Source organism: Typopeltis vanoorti, chromosome 2, assembly GCF_054136105.1.
Source record: "Typopeltis vanoorti isolate ZY-2024b chromosome 2, IOZ_Tvanoo_1.0, whole genome shotgun sequence".
Taxonomy (NCBI): Eukaryota; Metazoa; Arthropoda; class Arachnida; order Uropygi; family Thelyphonidae; genus Typopeltis; species Typopeltis vanoorti.
This window is the reverse complement of record NC_143550.1, coordinates 114,152,251-114,171,716: the sequence shown is the minus strand read 5'-3', so window position 1 is coordinate 114,171,716 and position 19,466 is coordinate 114,152,251. Positions and strand designations below refer to the sequence as shown.

Sequence of the window (19,466 nt, the reverse complement as noted above, 5' to 3'; positions counted from 1 at the left end):
GCCATGACTGCAAACTGAGATCTCTACAGGCGCTATATATATTTAACGAATTTAGGTAGGTGTTAGAACTCTGGGAAAGTTTCTCTGAGCAAGAATTCTTCTGTCCTAGGATTCTGACTGGCGCAGCTGGAACAAACAAATTTGTCAGAATTCGAAAAGGAGACAACCCCAGAGAGGTAGACTGGAGATCTCGTTTTTAGTTGGCACAAGAGGGGATAATAGTAACATAGATTGAAAGAAAAACCAAGACATAACAATGGTAAGTGCAAAGCTTGTTGCTCGTGTATGCAATTTTCTAAGAGAAAAATGAAGAAATCTGTAATGATTTGGAAAGAAGATGCACTCAAAAGAAAATTCCTTTGGATGGAAATCTTATTAAACAAAAAAACTCTCAATGTTTATAAACATTTATAATGCAGACCAGGTGTTCAATGGTGATGAATCCGGGTTATATTGCAAAAAAATGCCAAAACGCACCTATATTTCGAAAAACGAAAGATCAGCTCCTGGATTCAAAGTTTCCAAAGACAGAATTACTCTACTGTTTTGTAGTAATACATCAGGTGATTACATGACAAAACTAATGTTTATTAACTGATCCTCAAATCCTCGTGCTATGAAAGATTAAAATATGCACTTATTTTTATTTTGCCTAAAACATTTATGCATTATGTGCGATGAAGCTTAATTATAATTTGTAATTTTTTATAATTTTATATTATGTATTTGTGTCATAGTTTACATGCCTTCTTAACTTAGATGAATTACCTGAATTAAATAAAAATATTTTTTTGTTGGATATCTCATTATTTTTTATATAATTTAAAATAAAAAAAAAAAAACGATTTCTGAACATAACCCTACTTTTTGTATGTGATCCGAGTCTTGCATAACGCGATTTTAATGAGGCACTTCTATGGAACCTAACATCTGCGTTATACGGGGGTTACCTGTATACTCAAAATCCGTTTAATCTAATAAAAATGTAGAATGCTGATGAAACTTCATCAGCATTCTATCTGTTAAAATGCAATTACTCCCCCCCCTGCCATTAATGGATTATTGTCTTTATGTGCACTGTATTACTTGGAATTGCTTTACTGTCCTACTATATTTGACCTTCTTTTGCTGCACAATTTATTTATCATGTCTCTTCCCAAATTAAAACAAATTTCACGTGTGCGACAATAAATAATCAAAACGTTTGTTTACATTGGAAATATGTCAAATGTTTATATTTTTTAAATAACATTTATTGAAATAAATAGGACATTTTGCTTTCTTTTCTTGCAAAATAAAATTATATGGGTCGCACATTTCAATTTTAGGAACAATTTTTTTTTTCTTTTAATGAATACAAATGATGTTCAATTGCATTACTCGGGGTTTCCGATTGTCAGTCTTTTTAATATCAAAAATTTATATCCAATAGTATTTTATCAGAGATTCTTAGCCTTTGTCTTTTGCTTAAAACTGCAACAGTACAATTACTTTGGAAAAATAACAAATTCAAACAAAAAGAAAGTGTGCGACAATAAATAATCAAAATGTTTGTTTACATTGGAAATATGTCAAATGTTTATATTTTTTAAATAACATTTATTGAAATAAATAGGACATTTTGCTTTCTTTTCTTGCAAAATAAAATTATATGGGTCGCACATTTCAATTTTAGGAACAATTTTTTTTTTCTTTTAATGAATACAAATGATGTTCAATTGCATTACTCGGGGTTTCCGATTGTCAGTCTTTTTAATATCAAAAATTTATATCCAATAGTATTTTATCAGAGATTCTTAGCCTTTGTCTTTTGCTTAAAACTGCAACAGTACAATTACTTTGGAAAAATAACAAATTCAAACAAAAAGAAAGTGCACATATGTTATCTAGCAGTATTTTGTGTGTGTGTGTGTGTGTGTGGTGATAATTTTGGGAGGGGGGGAGTTAGCCATTAAAGGCAAATTAATTCTGTTATGAATATTTTGGAAATAAAATTTCATTTTGACACATGCACCTACACGTTTCGAAGAAAGGTGTAGGGAAAATATCGCTACTTCAAAATTGCCGCATAATATCGAAATTAGCCGAAAATATGTACATAACAGTTGACTTCGTAACTGCCATTTATTTCGATTTGTAGGGAGTGATTGAGGGAAACCAAGAAAGTTGAAATGCAAAAACTTACAGATTACGTTTATAAAAATTATGCATTACATGATATGATTCAAGATTTACATATGATTCTCTATAAAGCAAAATTTAAAAGTGCTAACCTTCACACAATCTGTGGACTAACCTTCAAACTAAGATTATGAATAAAAAAGAAAACTTAATTTGGAACAGATGGAGGCTGTATTCATTTTTAGATTTGGATTTTCATGAATTTATAAAATAATTGTTTGACAAAAATAGTTATCTTCAATCAAGTTCTGGGAGAATTTTAAAATGTATTGGTGATTAAAATAATTAGCCCAAAAAGTGATAGTGACATTGATCTCTCATAGTGATACAATATGAAGTGAAGAAAGTATGAAAGGATTTCTTATTTTGCACTGGCATTAAAAACTATAATTATACGATAAAAATAAGCAGCAAAATGAATATAACTCATAGGTATTTAGTCTGATATAACTTAGATTCCGGTTACCGAGCAAACAGCAAGCAACTGCGTTTCTTGCTGTAGGCAACTGAACGGCTACTACGCATGCCAAATAATCTAGTTAAATGTTCTTTTCAGCGTGAAGGATTATTGCCCCTTCTAATGGACATGATGGGTCAAACTACACTTTTTATTCATATTCTTTCAGCAGGTGGACAGAATATTTTCCAGGTTTGCTGGACGTATAGACACATCCAGCAAAGAAATGGTATGCTTACATACATGAATTTTATGGAATACAGGAGTTTCTGTTAGTTTTATATGTAGCAAAATCTGGCATACCGAAGTCTCGTTGCCCCTAGGCAATTGCGTAGGTTTGCCTAATTATAAAACCAGCCCTGTGTATAACAGTTATTATTTTAGAAATATCTCTTAATTTCTTTTTCTTTTCCATTTGTGCTTAATCTGAAGATGTACAGAACTAGCAATTAAACAGTTTTTCTTTCTGAATGTTACACATGATAATGCCTCATAAATAATCAAGGATGATGTCAGTAGATAAGATATGGGGCCTGCTGTGAACTGAAAGTGACATCTAATGCTGCTTTTTAGGACTGAGTATATATGTGATTTTTTTTTTTTTAATGTGACTCTTTAAAGACAACTTTTTTTGTATTAAGGTAGGAGAATGTTATAGATCCAATTCCAAAACCATTCTGTTAGGTTTATATATTATTATTATTATAATATGACACCTCCAAGCATTCCAAGGACTTATCATGGACGGGCACTCTATTCTGATACATCTTGCCATCTCCCCTGCTAATTAATTCTCCAGTTACAACCTAATGATACTATTAATATCTATGGCAACTACTGGCCACCACTACCAGTATTTTTTGTCTGCAAATTGCATGTGTTCTCATGGCCAATTTGCCTGTACATGAGATGAAAAACTTGAGTTTCCTGGAGAAAACACCTTGCTACCTTCATATGAGATCATCTAACTCATTAGTTGAAAAGTCCATATAAAGATTACTCTCAGTTATATATTTGGTTTAATCCTTTATCCAAGTGTAAGTAAACAAAGTTTGCCTGAAGTATCTTCAGGACTGGGGCAACTAGTGGCAAAGGTGGTATAACTTCTCATCACTTTCCTTAGTATCCCATAATACAAAGCACATCTCCTTGCCGACATGTACAATGCTATGCATTAAGGGAAGAGTCACTACCCAGACTGGTTTCAACCTTTATTGAGATCTCATCAGTGGGAGCCAGACCCAGTGGTGGTGATATTAAAGTGGAAGTAATGGAGACATCATATTTCTATATACCAGTTGCCAAAAGGTGTTACACCTTATTATTAAAATTCTCTGGATAAGTTGATGGAAGTTTTTTCACTTGGCTATGCTACCAATTATTTTGGTTTAATTCTTTATCCAAGTGTAAGCAAACAAAGTTTGCGCCTGAAGCATTTTCAGGACTGGAGCAACTTGTGGCAAAGGTGGTATAACCACTTTTGCCACATTTAATTCAGGCACAAACTTTGTTTGCTTACACTTGGATAAAGGATTAAACCAAATATATAATTGATAGCATAGCCAAGTGAAAAAATTTCCATCAAATGATTACTCTCATCACAAGGAGAATCGAATGCAGGTCTTTTTACACTGAATCAATCTGAATTAGTGGCAGGATCTATGACCCTGGAGTAGCCATAATGTGGTATTGAATTGTATATGCACATTTACATGAAACAGGAAATACTTCAGATGCCAGGTTGAGCTAAGTGATGAAAATACTCTTTTGGTGATTAGATAAGCATCAGCTAATTTTTCATAAGGCTTGAAAGAAGTTTTAAAGTTACTTCTTTGAAGGGATGGCAGTTTGTTATTTTGTAATCCAGGTTTTGGGAAATGAGTGCAACATTTTGTATCCAAGACAAAATATGGCATGCAAGATGAAATATCAGCTTAATAAGTAAGTAACAAGATTGTTACTGTTATCACAAGATAACAGTTAGATTAACTATTATTCATAGACCTTGGTTGTTTCTTTCCTTGTATTATATTACTATTCAAGTATGTGTGTTTAATTCACTTGTCTCCTTTTTCATTTTAATTCTTATCACAGTTGTTTAAAAATATATTTGCAGGGCTCAACTTTATCAGCTAGCTAATGATACTTGGCCTAAAGCCAATGAAAATTATCGTCAGAAGATGGCCCACATAGCTTCTGCTGCTTCCTGGGGTCTTAGTAAGTAAATTATTTGTTATTCTTATTACCTGAAAACCTTCATGTGGTTATAAAATTTGCAACATTCCTATCATACCTTTCCTAAATTCAATACTCTCCACATACTAACTACTTTGCTTAAATTAAAGATACCAAGAAATTATATACTTGGTTTAATCCTTTATCCAAGTATAAGTTATTATTATTTTGTTATTATTGTTCCGGGCAACTCCAAGGAGTCGACAGACTCATCGAGGGAGGCCCTAACATCATGTCAAGAACAACTATTCGACATTGACACAGTATCTATTATACCTTGCCTTGAACTCATTCATGGTTCTAGCACCCACAACAGACTCTGGAAGCTTATTCCACTCATTCACCACTTTCCAAGTAAAAAACCTAGCTCTAATACCCTTGTCAACCACGCTCTTGCCCAGCTTCCATGCATGGCCCCTAGTCCTCCCACCACCAGTCATATTTTCAAAAATATCTTCTGGATCAATCTTATAGAAACCCTTCAGTAATTTGAATGTCTCAATCATATCACCCCTCCTTTACCTACTGTCCAATCTCTGCAACCCACAAATCTTCAACCTATTCTCATAAGGTTCATTCCACAGACCTGCTATCATCTTGGTCACTCGTCTCTGGATCCTCTCCACTTCCTCCCCATCACGAAGAAACCCTGGTGCCCATAACTGGGCACAGTAGTCCAGATGGGGTCTTATCAAGGCTTGATACAGAGGAACAACAACTTGTTTGTCTCTGCATGTTAAAGTATTTTTCAGAAGCCAAGTGATTTGATGAGCTGATTTAGTCACTTTTGCAATGTGCCCCCTAAACTTCAATTCCCTGTCCACCAACACTCCCAAATCCCTGGCCTCATCAATCTCCTGGAGTACGGTTCCACCAATGCGATATACTGCTGCTATTCTTTTCACCCCAAAGTGCATAACCTTACACTTTGCCACATTAAATTGACATCCATTTTTCCTAGCCCAGTCCTCCAAACTATCCAAATCAGCCTGTAAAATTTTGACATCCTGTGCACTCACAATTGCTCTACCCAACTTTGCATCATCAGCAAACAAGTGAACACTTCCTCTCAAATCCTTTCCTATATCAAGTAAACAAGTTTGCGCCTGAACTATTTTCAGGACTTTAATTTATACTATAACCAAGTGGAAAAACGTCCAACAACTATCTCTAATCCAGAGTATTTTAATAATAAGGTGTGACACCTTTTGGCAACTCATATATGAAAATATGACTTCTGCTTTACTTCAACTTTGGTATCACCTCTAGGTCTGTCTCCCACTGGCAAGACTTCAATAATGTATGCAGATCTTATCCAAATCCTTACTCAACTTGTGAAAACATCACAAATTCCTTTGTTCCATCTCACTCTATTTATATTATAAATCTCTCACTCTCTTTCTCTTGTATGCATCTTCATTTCCTTATCCCTTTTGACTCCAAACTTGCAGATCTTATTCCCTTAGATTCTCCTCATAATGAATATTCCACAGACTTAATATCCTATTACCTGCTGTTGAACTCCTCTACCCCATCTCTCTCTCTCTCTCTCTCTCTCTCTCTCTCTCTCTCTCTCTCCCTCCCTCCCTCCCCCCTTCCTCCATTGCTTTATCACCACCTTCTGAAATGCAGAACTCCAAATCTGTTTTGCTTAACAGTTCTGAATCTGCTTAAAGAGCACCTTTTATAGCATATAACTAATTGCCTTGATCATGGGCATGAGTTTCATTCTTATTATTGTAATAATTATTTGTATTCCTAATTTCCTAATTTTTCTTTGATTCCTGGAATTGAAATCCTGTTTATGCTTATAAATCTCCAATATCCCTTTCCCTCTTACTTGCAATTTCTCTCCTCCCTCCTTACAGTAATCTCCCATTACAGTAAAGTTCCAGTTTAAGCTCCATCACATCAGTGCTGTGTTAAAGGAAATTCTCTATAACAAACTCGACTACAATAAACTATGCCTTCGTTCCCTATCTTGTTAGAATGAGTTTAAGGGATGTATAATCAAATCTGTTTGGTCTAAAATGTAAATGCCTAACAGGTGACAATGTGATCTCCATTCACTCTCTGTCTGTGAAAATCATTTGGTTGAAATCTTTCCAAATGAATACTATATCAGAGTCATTCTTTATTATCCATCCTAACTTTGTATATCATCAGTAATAATTGTTTGTTTGTCTCAGGCCATGTCTGGATTTTTGTACTCAGATCTGGTCACTAGGATTTGAAGAGGATAATTTAACCTTGGAGAACCTTGGTTGATAACAAAAATGATATCAGGACTTGACAATGATAGTTATAAAAATGACTGAGAGCATACAAACTACAGTATTTGGTGGAAAGAAGACAAAGGAGCAACATGATTGAGACATTTAAACTGTTGAAAGATATTTACAGGACTGGGGACATATTTCATATAGTAAAACAAGGACAAGAGGCCATCCCTGAAAGTCATGAAAGGAGGTTGTGAATAGGAGGGTGATTGGAACTCATTGCCTGAGAAAGGTGAATGTGCAGATGGTGAATGGGTTTATGTAATGTGATGAGTCTTGCGACTCCATGGAAGTCCAGAGTAATAATAAGAAAATAATATAATATTAAAAAAAAACTACCACTGAAATATCGCTCTTTACATGACAATCAAAATGAATCTCTCAAATTGAAAAGATTACCATTATTAATTTCAAAGACTATGAAATTACATTGCTCTGAATGCTTTATCAGAACACAATGCTATAAAACCAACTCAGTTCCACTTAACACATAATATTAACACCCAAAAGTAATCACAATTAACTGTTCCTTTTTGTAATAATGAATGAATTATGTAACCTTGCATCTGAATTACACAAGATAATCATTGTTTTCTATTAAACTGTCATAGCATATTTTGCTGTTTACTCATCCATGACCGAGACATGAGTAAGTAAACAGATGCCACATGATTTGTACCTGTTTTGAATGTTGTCAGCCATTCTTTTCTCACTGATGATGTCCTTGTAGTAATAAAGAAATACATCATCAAATTCCTGCCATGTACCCTCAAGGGGTGTACAGGATATGATAGTACTACATGAAAAAAATTACATCATTATTAATTTCCTATCTACAATTTTCCTCCAAATCAGTCTGTTACTTGTCAAGACTCCAACATTATCAGATCTTATATTTCTATCGTCTAAAGCACTTTGTACCATATCAATTCACCTATATCTTGGTCTTCCTCTGGTTCGTTTTGCTGCCAACCTGGCAGAGAACACTTGTTTTGCTAATCTTTCCTCACCCATTCTGTTTAAGTGACCATACCACCTGAGATTAGCTCTGCTAACACATTCCTAGATGCTGACAATGTCAAGTTCTTTCCTAATATCTTCATTTTTAATATGATATTGCCATTGATGCCATCTGTTCACGCCTATAATCTTTCTCAGGACTCTCATATCTGTGGTCTCTAGTCTTTGGTCAAGTGTTTTACTTCTGACCCAGCTCTCAGATCCATAAGTTAAAACTGGTTTGAACACAGTCTTGTATACAGCTAATTTAGTGTTCCGACTAATTTCTTTCTTATTCCATATGAATTTATTCAATTGACTTCCCACAATGCCAGCTTTGCTGATTCTGTTGTCTATTTCTATATTTAGTTTACCATCTTCAGTAAAAATTGTGCCTAAGTAGCTGAAATGTTTTACTTGTTCCACAGGTTCTCCATTCACAACACAGTTGACATTTTCAATGATGATTTTGCCTATTTTCATTGTCTTTGTCTTTTTATTGCTGACCTTCATACCATATCTATTACAACAGCTATTCAATTTAGTCAGAGAATCTTGCTGACTTGTAGCAGATTTATTTAGAAGTATAACATCATCTGCATAAAGCAAAGAGCTGACATTAACATCTTCAATTTTGATATCGTGTTTAATACAACTTTCCTTCATAACGTGATCCATATAGATAATGAATAACAGAGGGGATAATGTACATCCTTGTCTCACACCAGATTTAACTTTAAACCATCTTCCTGTACTTCCTTCAATTCTAACTGCTGACTTACAACTCAAATAAAGACTAAGTATTGCTTGATATAATGCCCCATCGACACCATATAACTGCAGCGTATTGAATAGCTTCTCTCTTAGCACCTTGTCATATGCCTTTTCCAAATCGACAAAACTTAAATACAGATCTTTGTTATATTCCCATGCTTTCTCGACTATTTGTCGTAAAGTGAAGATCTGATCCTGACAGCCTCTATTTGGCCTGAATCCAGCTTTCCTTCCACAATTCTTCTTAACCGTTTCTCAAGTATACTTGCATAAATCTTACCAGGAACATTCAGTAGAGATATACCTCTGTAATTCTCACAATCAGTTTTATTTCCCTTTTTATATATGGGTACTATGAGAGCTCTACTCCAATCATTGGGAATTCGTCCCTCTCTCCAAGCTTTCTGAACTATGCAGTGCAGCCACTGTAAGACTTTTATACCAACATACTTCAGCATTTCTGGTCGAATATCATCTACTCCTGATGCCTTTCCACATTTCAAGCCTTTGATGGCTTTTTCTAATTCAAGTATGGATATGTATTCCTGACTGCATGCCTGGTCAGTGTTTTTTACCACTGTGCTGTCATCACTGCTTGTTTCATTTAGCAGTTTTTCAAAGTAATTACTCCGTACTTCAAGGATATCTTTTTCTCCCATTTTCATGTCACCTTTATCATCTCTAATTCCTTTTACAGCACTCTTTTCTCCATTCTTAAGCTTCTTCAACAACCTCCAGAATATTTTGCCACCTTCTTGATATTTATTTTCTATATTCTTGCCAAAGTCCTCCCATGACTTTTGTTTAGCGATTTTTGCACACTGTTTAGCATTCTTGCATTTGTCTCTATATTCTCTAAGAGCACAAGCTGACTTATTTGACAGGAACTTTTGATATGCTTTCTTCTTTTCCTTCACTGCCTCTTTAACTTCCTGTGTCCACCAAGGAGTTCTGATTTTTTTTATCCTTACAGACAACCTCACCACATCCCTCTCTGGCAGAATCAATCAATGTTTTCTTCAGAGTTTGCCATTGAATCTCCAAGGTTTGATTCCTGTTCTCAAACTCTTTCATTTTCTTTTCAATAATCTTTGTGTATGTTAGTCTACAGTTCACATCTGAGAGCTGCTCAACTTTTATTCACTTTAAAACTTTCTTACATGTTATTCTTTTCAATATGAAATTCAATTTTATCCTGCTCAACACTAAATAGTGATCACTTCCAATTTTAAATCCTCTGTACACTCTGGTGTCCTGCACCAGGGAGAAAACATCACTATCAACAATAACATAGTCAATGAGACTTTTCTTATTCCTAGCCTCTTCTCTCCATGTGAATTTGTGCACATTTTTATGTTGGAACATGGTGTTAGTAATAACCAATCCATGTCCTGAGCAGAAATCCAACAGATATTTGCCATTATTATTAGCTTTGCTCTTTTCTCCAAATTTTCCCGAAATATTTTTGTATGTCTCACAATCATTTCCTACTCTACTATTTAGATCCCCAACAAGGACCAACTTTTCCTTTTTCATTGTGTCAGTTGCTTTTTCTAAAGCCTCAAAAAATTCCTCCACTTCTACCTTAGTAGAACATTCTGTGGGACCATAGGCACAAATAAGTCTCATTGTCCAGTTCCCCATTCTCATATTTGCCCACATTACTCTACTTGAGACTGACTGCCATTCAAGAAGATTAGCCTCGTATTTTGTGTTGAATACTATGGCTACTCCTTTTCCTTGATTGTCATTGCCTGAATATAACAATTTGTATTTATTGCTCAGAAAGATCTCACCAGTTTTGGTCTTTTTTGTTTCAATCACCCCTAATATGTCCATGTGGTACTTATCTAATTCCTCAGCTTGCTCCATTTTTTTGCCATTCAGGCTTCTTACGTTGATAGTACCGATATTTAACTCTGGTGATGTTGAGTTGGGGTTTGTTTTCAGATTTGTTCCAGTAGCTGACTTTTCGCTGTTCGCCCTGGTTCCCTGGCGAAAACAACGGGGGCCTTGTTTAACCGGGCGACGCCCCAGCCGGCATGAAATTCTGTCATGTTGTACCATCATTTTTTATTTTGGCTTAACTAATAAGAATACTATTTGGTTGGCTAAATCCCAAATTGCCAGCCCATCCTCGTTCATTCAGTATCCAAGTAGATACCCAACAGGGTGTACCACGAGAAGTGAGGATTGGACATTAGGTCAGAAGCCCTGTTCAGTTCTCCGCATTCCTTTAAAGGCTATGTGGAGGTCTACTCTCAGTTATACAGCTTTGACCCTTAAGCACCCCAATTCTATTTTTCACATGTGTTAACTATAACTACATGATAAAATATTGTACAGTTTATATAACATTACTATCAGAAAGTTCAAATAAACATATGTAATGATTCAGATTCCTGTATGGTGCAGTTAGAACCAAAGTTTAATACTTAGTCTAATGTGATGGCTGTTATAAAGCAGATTAGCTTAATAGAAATGCTATATGAAAGTAGTCAGCTAGATCAACAAAATAATGTTTGAATTGTACACCGTTAATATAATGAATCACTGTTATCATACCAAAATCTGTTTCTAGTGAACTTCAATCTTTTGAACAATGTATAAATTCCTGTTTATAATTAGCAATTTTTTAATCTTTTTTTGTAGTGAGAGTTTTTGCTGAGAAGGAAGTACAGTAATCCCCCGACTTACTTAAATTCGCAGTTACGTAATAAATCCTGAAAATGTACTAGTGCGTATGAACATGTTTGCATCTTTTGTGTCTTTGACATCCATTGCAGTATGCAACGACATAATGTTAACTAGACTCGACATTCACAGCAAATGTAACGAATAGTAACAGACAGTGACAGGTTATTGGTAAACGCTGAGAGCAGCAGAGGGCAAGTGCGTAAAAGCCATAACATTGAAACTGAAACCTACCAATTAGAAATAAGGACTCCGTAAACAATTCCTCCTTTCCCCGACCCCTCAGTAGTCCATGCCTCACGCGGTTAGTTTAGTCACTTGTTTATCACTGTTAGTATTCGTTGTTTATTTACTCTTAAAATGGATTCGAAACGCAAAACCGAATGTGCTGGTAATAAATCTAAAAAACAAAGATCTGCAATTACTTTAGAAGAAAAGTTGAAAATAATTCGTATGTATGAAGACGGGAAAATTATACCAACAATAGCTCGAGATGTAAATTGAACCTATTTTGACAGTGAATATGATAGTAAAGGATGGATAAAGTTCGCATTTTTCATACTTTTATAGTTTATATCTGAGTAAATACTGCTGCATGATGTTTCATTTATAAAATAATACTGTGTAAATAATATACATACATATAATAATAAATATTGCAGTTTCTTATGAAGTTACACTTAAGCAATTTACAAATTCAACTTACGTAAAATTCAAGTTACGTAAAGGTTTACGGAACGCATTACTTACGTAACTCTGGGGGTTACTGTATACTTTAAAAGAATTTATACAGTAGATTCTGGTTAATTGGGATATGTCTAGACTAGAACATTTTTGGCTCAATTATGTGAAGTGTCTTGTTAATAATGGTAATAATAATAATTATTATTATTAAGAGAGTCCTTCAGGGAGACAGGAACTCATCGAGAGAGACTATGTACACCTGCACCAGCTGTCATACTTGTTCTTGAATTCATTCATACTATTTCCAAAAACATCCAATGGTAATCCATTCCAGTTACACACCACTCTATAGAGAAAAATCTAGATCTCAGCTTCACTCCATTCTTGCTGATATTCATTCTCAAATTCCAATAATGAGCGCTTTTCCTTTCATCCCCCTCCATAAAATAAAAAAAGTCATCTACTTACATCCTGAATAACCCATTAAGGTTTGTAAATCTCAATCATAGAGAGAGAGATTGAGAATTTGTAGACTTCTTTCTCCTGTTTGCTAGTGTCTGCAACTTTCAAATTCTCAATCTCTCTTTATAATCAGTATATCCCAGAATCCCGATATCATTTTTAACACTTTCCTTTGCACACACACATATTCTCTCTCTCTCTCTCTCTCTTTCTTCACTATATCAGAATCACCACAAGGTCTTATCTAAGTTTTGCAAAGAGGCAAAATGACTTCCATATCTTTACATGTCAAAATTTGTTTCAGCATTGCAATTATCCTCTGAGTTATATTTGCAGTCTTTGCTATATGGCCCATGAACTTCACCTTCCTATTTACTAAAACTCCAAGATCTCTAGCTCTACCAGTTTCTTCTAGCATAATCCCACCAATATAATATGACATTGCATATCTAATCGCACCAAAGTACATGACTTTTCATTTACTAACATTGAACTGATCACCATTTTCACATACCCACAATTCCAGCCTATTCAAATAATTTTGCAAGTACTGCATATCAGCCACATTCCTGATTACCCTGCCTATCTTTACATCATCAGCAAATAGTTCTATGTTGTCTGCCAAATTCTTCCCAATACCATTAATGTACAGATGGAATAACGATGGACCACGGTACGATCCATGTGGTACACCATGAGTCACTTTGTGTGAGGATCTTGAAAACCCACCTCCCTCATATATACCTTTTGACATCTGTCAGTCGGCCATCCTCTTATTCATGCTAATATTTTATAATCCAATCCCTTAGTCTCCAATTTATGCAACAGTCTTCCATGCTGTATTCTGTAAAAAGCCTTAGCAAAATCCAAAAATAAAATGGTGTGTCCATTCCCCTTGTTTAACGTAGTGGTAATATTATTATACACTGTTTGAAAAGAAGTTAATGGACACCCATGTAGGCAAAGTGCATTGTGCCATGCAACAAGTCAGATGTTTTATAGCCAGTATAAATTGCACGAATATGATGCTCCCAAGTCAGTGTAACTATGTGTGAGTGAAATACCGAGAAGGGAACTGAAGGAATTTGAAAGAGGAGTTATAATAGGATGCCATGTTGCAGGTCTATCTGTTCAGCAAATTGCTCATAAACTGGGCAATCCCAGGTCAATCAGTGATACCATACTGAGATGGAAGCACAGAGAGTCAACTGCAAGTGCTACCTGCAATGGATGTTCAACCACAGCCAACAAATGCGACTTCAGGGTGATAAAATGTAAAAACTGCCATTTGTTGGCTGACACATTGAATGCAGGGTTCCATGCATTGACTGGAACACAAATCTGCACAAAAACATTCTGAACTAATGCTCACAACATGGTAGGACTGCATTATTGAAGCTCCATATTACTTGAACCAACATGCAGCATCGTTTTCAGTGATGCAAAGCGCATGTATACAGTAAGACATGAATGCTTCAAAAGCTGTTATCGAGAAACAAAGCATGCTACGCCTCTCCCGAGCAGATGGATGGATGGATGTGAATGTGGCAGATGTCCGGTGGCCATCTCTTACCAGTGTGTGCAACCCCAACTATAAAATCAGATGATGGCAGTGTGATGGTATGATCCTATTTTTCCTGGTTTGACCTCGGACCTTTGTTTGTGGTGGCACAAACATTGAACTCTGAGAGGTATCTGAGCGTTCTGGACAATGCAATGCTTCCTACTTTGCAGCATTTCTACAGAACTCGTTGTCTCTTTCAGCAAGACAGTGCACCATGTCATAAGGCTGCCGCTTTAACTGCATAGTTTGTGGACATGAACATCCCCACACTCAACTTGCCTTTACAGAGCCCTGATTCAAATCCTATTGAACATCTGTTGAATGAACTGGAACATTGTGTGAGGTCAAAGACGTCTGCCCCACGACAGTCCAGGACCTCATTACATGCCTACAGGAAGAATGGTCCACAATTCCCATTGTTCACTATCATACGCTTGTGGAAAGTATGTTCCATAGGATTGCAGTCATCACAGTGAAAGGAAGAGGTCCTACATCTTATTAAGGTGGGTGCCATGACTGTTTGTTCTTCACACTATGGTGTCTGTTGACTTCTTTCCAAGCAGTGTAGAATGTGAGTAAGTTGCTCAAACATGACCTTCCCTTGGTAAACTCACTTCCAGATGCATGTCATAAGCAATTTTCCAAAATCTTGATCATCACTTCAGAGACTCTGATAGTTTGATATTTGGATAATACATCAGTTTTGCACTACTGTTGTGCAATGGAATACCAATACATTCTTTCCACTGCTGCAGAAGCTTTCCTGTTCTGAGACTCAAATTGTATAACCTGGTCAAACATTACAATTAATTACATTTCAATTACAATTTCATTCAATTACAATTCACTTTCATTCTGTTATAATTTCATTACAATTCAAATTAATTACAATTCCAAAATATATACATATTTAAATTTTCCTCATCAAGGAGACCTGTTATTCTTCAATGTAATCTTATTATTAAAACCGAATTCACAAGACATTAGAAAAATGTGATATTTAACTAATAGTTATTGCCAGAAGAATTTATCTAGTGTACCCTGCCATGTTCTTTTGATTGACTATGAGTGCACAAATTGAACACAGACAATGTAGGCAATGGACTGCCTGTATTGTCTTCCTACATAAAGTATCATCATAAATGATCAATAATTGTCCTGGCATTCTATGTAGTCACTTGTTCAAATTCAGATTTGTCATCTTCACTTTCTTTGATTTCTAATTCCTTGTCTTGGTGTTTTCATAGAATTCATTGAACAGTTTCATCTTCACAATCTTCATTTTCATTGTAATTTAACATTAAAATTCTTCATAGTTCCTAACTTTTTGCACTTCATCTTCACTTTTGGCTGTTTCAGGCATCTCGAAGCCTGCTTTAAACTACAGTGAATAAGAACAATTCTCAATCGACTTAGTTTGTCCACTAGGTAACAAACTAATGCCTGGATAAGGTTAACTTTTGAACTAACTTCCTTATCTGTGAAGATGATGTCAGATATTTTCTTCAATTACTTATAGGATATGGTTCACCAACTTTATTTGAAACATCTTCAAATTTCTTATAATTTCCATATCCATTGCCTGCACCAAGGTTGTAGCGTTGGCAGTCAGAAATTCTAACTGGATATTTCTGTCACTCACTCAGAACAGTCAGGATGCCGCAGAATTGCCAAGAATCAGAAGTTGACATGATTTCCAGTTTAACTATACGTTTCAACTCATTAACCATTTAAAAATTTCAGACGCCATCTATGCATTCTTATTAGCATAATACTCATCATCATCATTATTTCCTGATATGTACCCTCAGTTCAGGATACGAGAGAACTGTGTGATTAAGTTTACATTATTATTACTCTCCTATCAACAATTTTCCTTCAAATAAGTCTATTACTTGTCAACACTCCAATATTGTCATATCTAACATTTCATTTTTCTAAGGCACTTCTGATTGAATCAATTCACCTAGACCTTGATCTTCTTCTGGGTCTTTTTCCTACCATGTTGGTATCAAACACTTGCCCGTTCTATTTAAATCACCATACCACCTTAGATTAGCCCTGTTCACGCATTCTTGAATGCAAACAGTGTCATGTTACTTCCTAAATGTCATCATTTTTAATGTGATTCTGCCATTGATGCCATCTGTTCATTCCCATAATCTTTTACAGAACTCTCATGTCTGTAGTCTTTGATCAAGTGCTTTATTTCTAACCCAACTCTCAGATCCATAACTTAAAATTGGTTTGAACACTGTCTTGTATACTACTAGTTCAGTTATGGATAATTTTGCTCTTATTCCATATATATTTTCAGCTGGCTTCCCACCATTACAGAAAACTTATTCAGTGATCTGTAATGGTAGGAAGTTGTTTGTTTACAGATCTAACTTACCATCTTCAGTAAAAACTGAGCCTAAATAGCTGAACTATTTTACTTCTTATAGGCTTGCCATTCAGAATGAAACTGTAGTTTTCTGTATTCCTGCCTATTTTCATAGTAGTATTTTAATTGCTGATATTCATACCAGATTTGTTACAACTGTTATTCAATTTAGATAGAGAATCTTGCAGACTTGCACTGGATATGTAGGAGTACATCATCTGCATAAATCAAGGAGCTAAGTTTCATATATCCAATTATAATATCAGGTTTAATGCCACATTGGCATAATGTGATCCATATGTACATACTGGCCACTGAATTGGAAACTTTATTTAATACTATGTTGGACCTCCTTTAGCCTCAATTACAGCACATGCAGTTTGGCACAGATTCCACAAGGTCTTGGATTGCATCTATGTCTAGAGCATACCAGGTGTTCACCAGTCTTTCAGCTGGATCAAATTTGATGGAAGTGAACTTTGCACCTAGATCTGTGTTTATAATGTGTCCCATACATTTTCAATGGTGTTTAGATCCATCCTTTGTAATGGCCAGGGAAGATGGTGGATGTCATTGTCATACTCGCTGAACCACTGTTGAACAATTCTTGCAGTGGACAGTAGCATCAAACAACTTGCTGGATAAAAAGTCAACATTGCAGGATAGACTTGATCAGCAACAATGTTTAGAAATTCCTTGGAAGATACCTGACCTTCCAGCAATATCAGCAAACCCATTCTGTAACCAACAAAACGTGTCCCACACCATGACACCACCACTGGAATCTTGAGTTGTGTTTACAAGACAAGCTAGGTTCATTGCTGAATTTGCCTCTTCCTACCACTGATATAGAACAAGGTGTACTGTGACTAATTGAACCACGTGACTTTTTTTTTCAGTCTTCCAGTGTCCAGTGACGGTGTTCCTGACACCACTATAGATGAGCTTTCTCGTTCTTCACCAAAATCATCAGTTTACATATAGTCATGCAACTGCCAATACTAATTCTCTTCAATTTTTTGCTCATGGTTCAATTAGATAGTGGTCAGGAACAGCCTACATTTAAATGTTTTGGTCAATTGTTTTATACAGAAAGCTCTGTTTGTCCATATAAGCCTTCTTAGATGACACCGATCTCGTTCCTAACACTTATAGGACCAGAGTCACACCTCTTAAACAAACTGCAGGTTATTTTTCCACTGATTAAATGCCCGAGATGTCTCACCTTTTGAGAAACCACTCAGCTCTGCTGTTTTGAAAATCATGGCTCCAGCCAGACAAGTAGCTACTATAAATCCTTACTCACACTCCAAAAATTGGAGTTTTTCCCATTGTGATCAACACTATTGATGATTACTGGCCAACAGCATTCTTAAATAGTTCCTTGGAGCACATGGTGTACATGACCAAGTATTTTGCATATACAAAGCATAAATGACCTTTACAGACATTTGCATAAAGATTTCTGATTCTGTGGCCAGTATATATAGATGGTGAATAAGAGTGAAGGTAATGTACATCCTTTTCGTCACACCTGATTTTACATCAGATATTTTTCCTGTATTCTCTTCAGTTCTAACTGCTGACTTTAACTTAAATATAAACTATGTATTGCCCTGAATAATGTTTCATTTACTCCATATTAAGAATTATCAACATGTTTTCACAAAAACAGTATATTTAATATATTGCCAGATATTTCATTTTGAAAATAACAAACTATCATCAGTGGCTTGATAGGCAACAGTCTTTCACAAGATAGAATACAAACAATTGATCAATCAAAATTAGAATGAGTCATATGATGTTACATCACTAATCAGGATATCATTTCACCGAAGAAAGGTAAACATAAGAGTGCAGAAATAAATTACCTGTATAAATTTATGTCATACAAAAAAAAAACTTAATTTACAAAATCATATTAAAGATGTCATTAGACAGATGTAGTATCTAGAAGACATTAATTAAAAAAATAAAATAAATAAATAATATAATAATAATTAAATTGTTATTCAGATCAAACTTTCCCATATTTTTGACAAGTCATTCCAGTTCAAGTTAGGGCATTGAAGTAAGGCCTCAGCACTCTCTTTGAATAGACATTCGAATTTATATGGACATCTAGAAGGCGAGTTTTAGACCAGAGAATATTGTGGTTTGTCTCTATTCCATGTTGCGCTAATCCATACTTATCGGATTTGTTATGAAGAATATAAAATTGATGTTCTTGCATTCTTTTTTCTATAGAGCATCTGATTTGTTCCAAAGTAAGAAAGATGGCAGTCAAATGAAACTATATATTAAGAAGAGACATAGTTGAGCATTTATCTTTAGACGATGGGAAATAGGCGGATATTGTATTGATAGGAATATAAGTGCTTGTTAGATCATATTTCTTCAGAATCTTGAAATTGGTTCTGAAATTCCGGAGATATATGGGATTGGAACTCGATGTATAGATTCTTTTGTTGTTTTGGTTTGGCTTGTAGGATTTGAACAGATGTTATGTAGTTCTTTCGGACTCCCAATATCTGTTCTACACAACATACACCCTCTATCCAAAAAGAATCCCAACTTTTCGAAAAATAGAAGAAACTAGTGGTGCCACCTATTGTATCTTTTTGTTGTCGAAAATGGCACCTTCATTAGTGTTGTGTCAACTGTTTATGACATTTGTTTCAATAGAAGCCAAGTTATAGTGCCAAGAGTTACAGTGTGTTTTGACGAACGGTTGGAAAATGAGTTTCA

General features: G+C 35.2%; 1 protein-coding gene across 7 annotated transcripts in view; it reads left to right on the top strand.

The window, feature by feature from the left end:
- Positions 1-19,466, top strand: part of mTor (serine/threonine-protein kinase Tor) — an 816,233-nt gene that overhangs the window by 466,712 nt on the left and 330,055 nt on the right. For all 7 annotated transcript variants that reach the window (XM_090412780.1, XM_090412800.1, XM_090412771.1 and 4 more), the window contains one exon: positions 4,755-4,855. In XM_090412780.1, the coding sequence (XP_090268906.1) occupies positions 4,755-4,855 (101 nt within the window). The remainder of the gene's footprint in view (positions 1-4,754; positions 4,856-19,466) is intronic.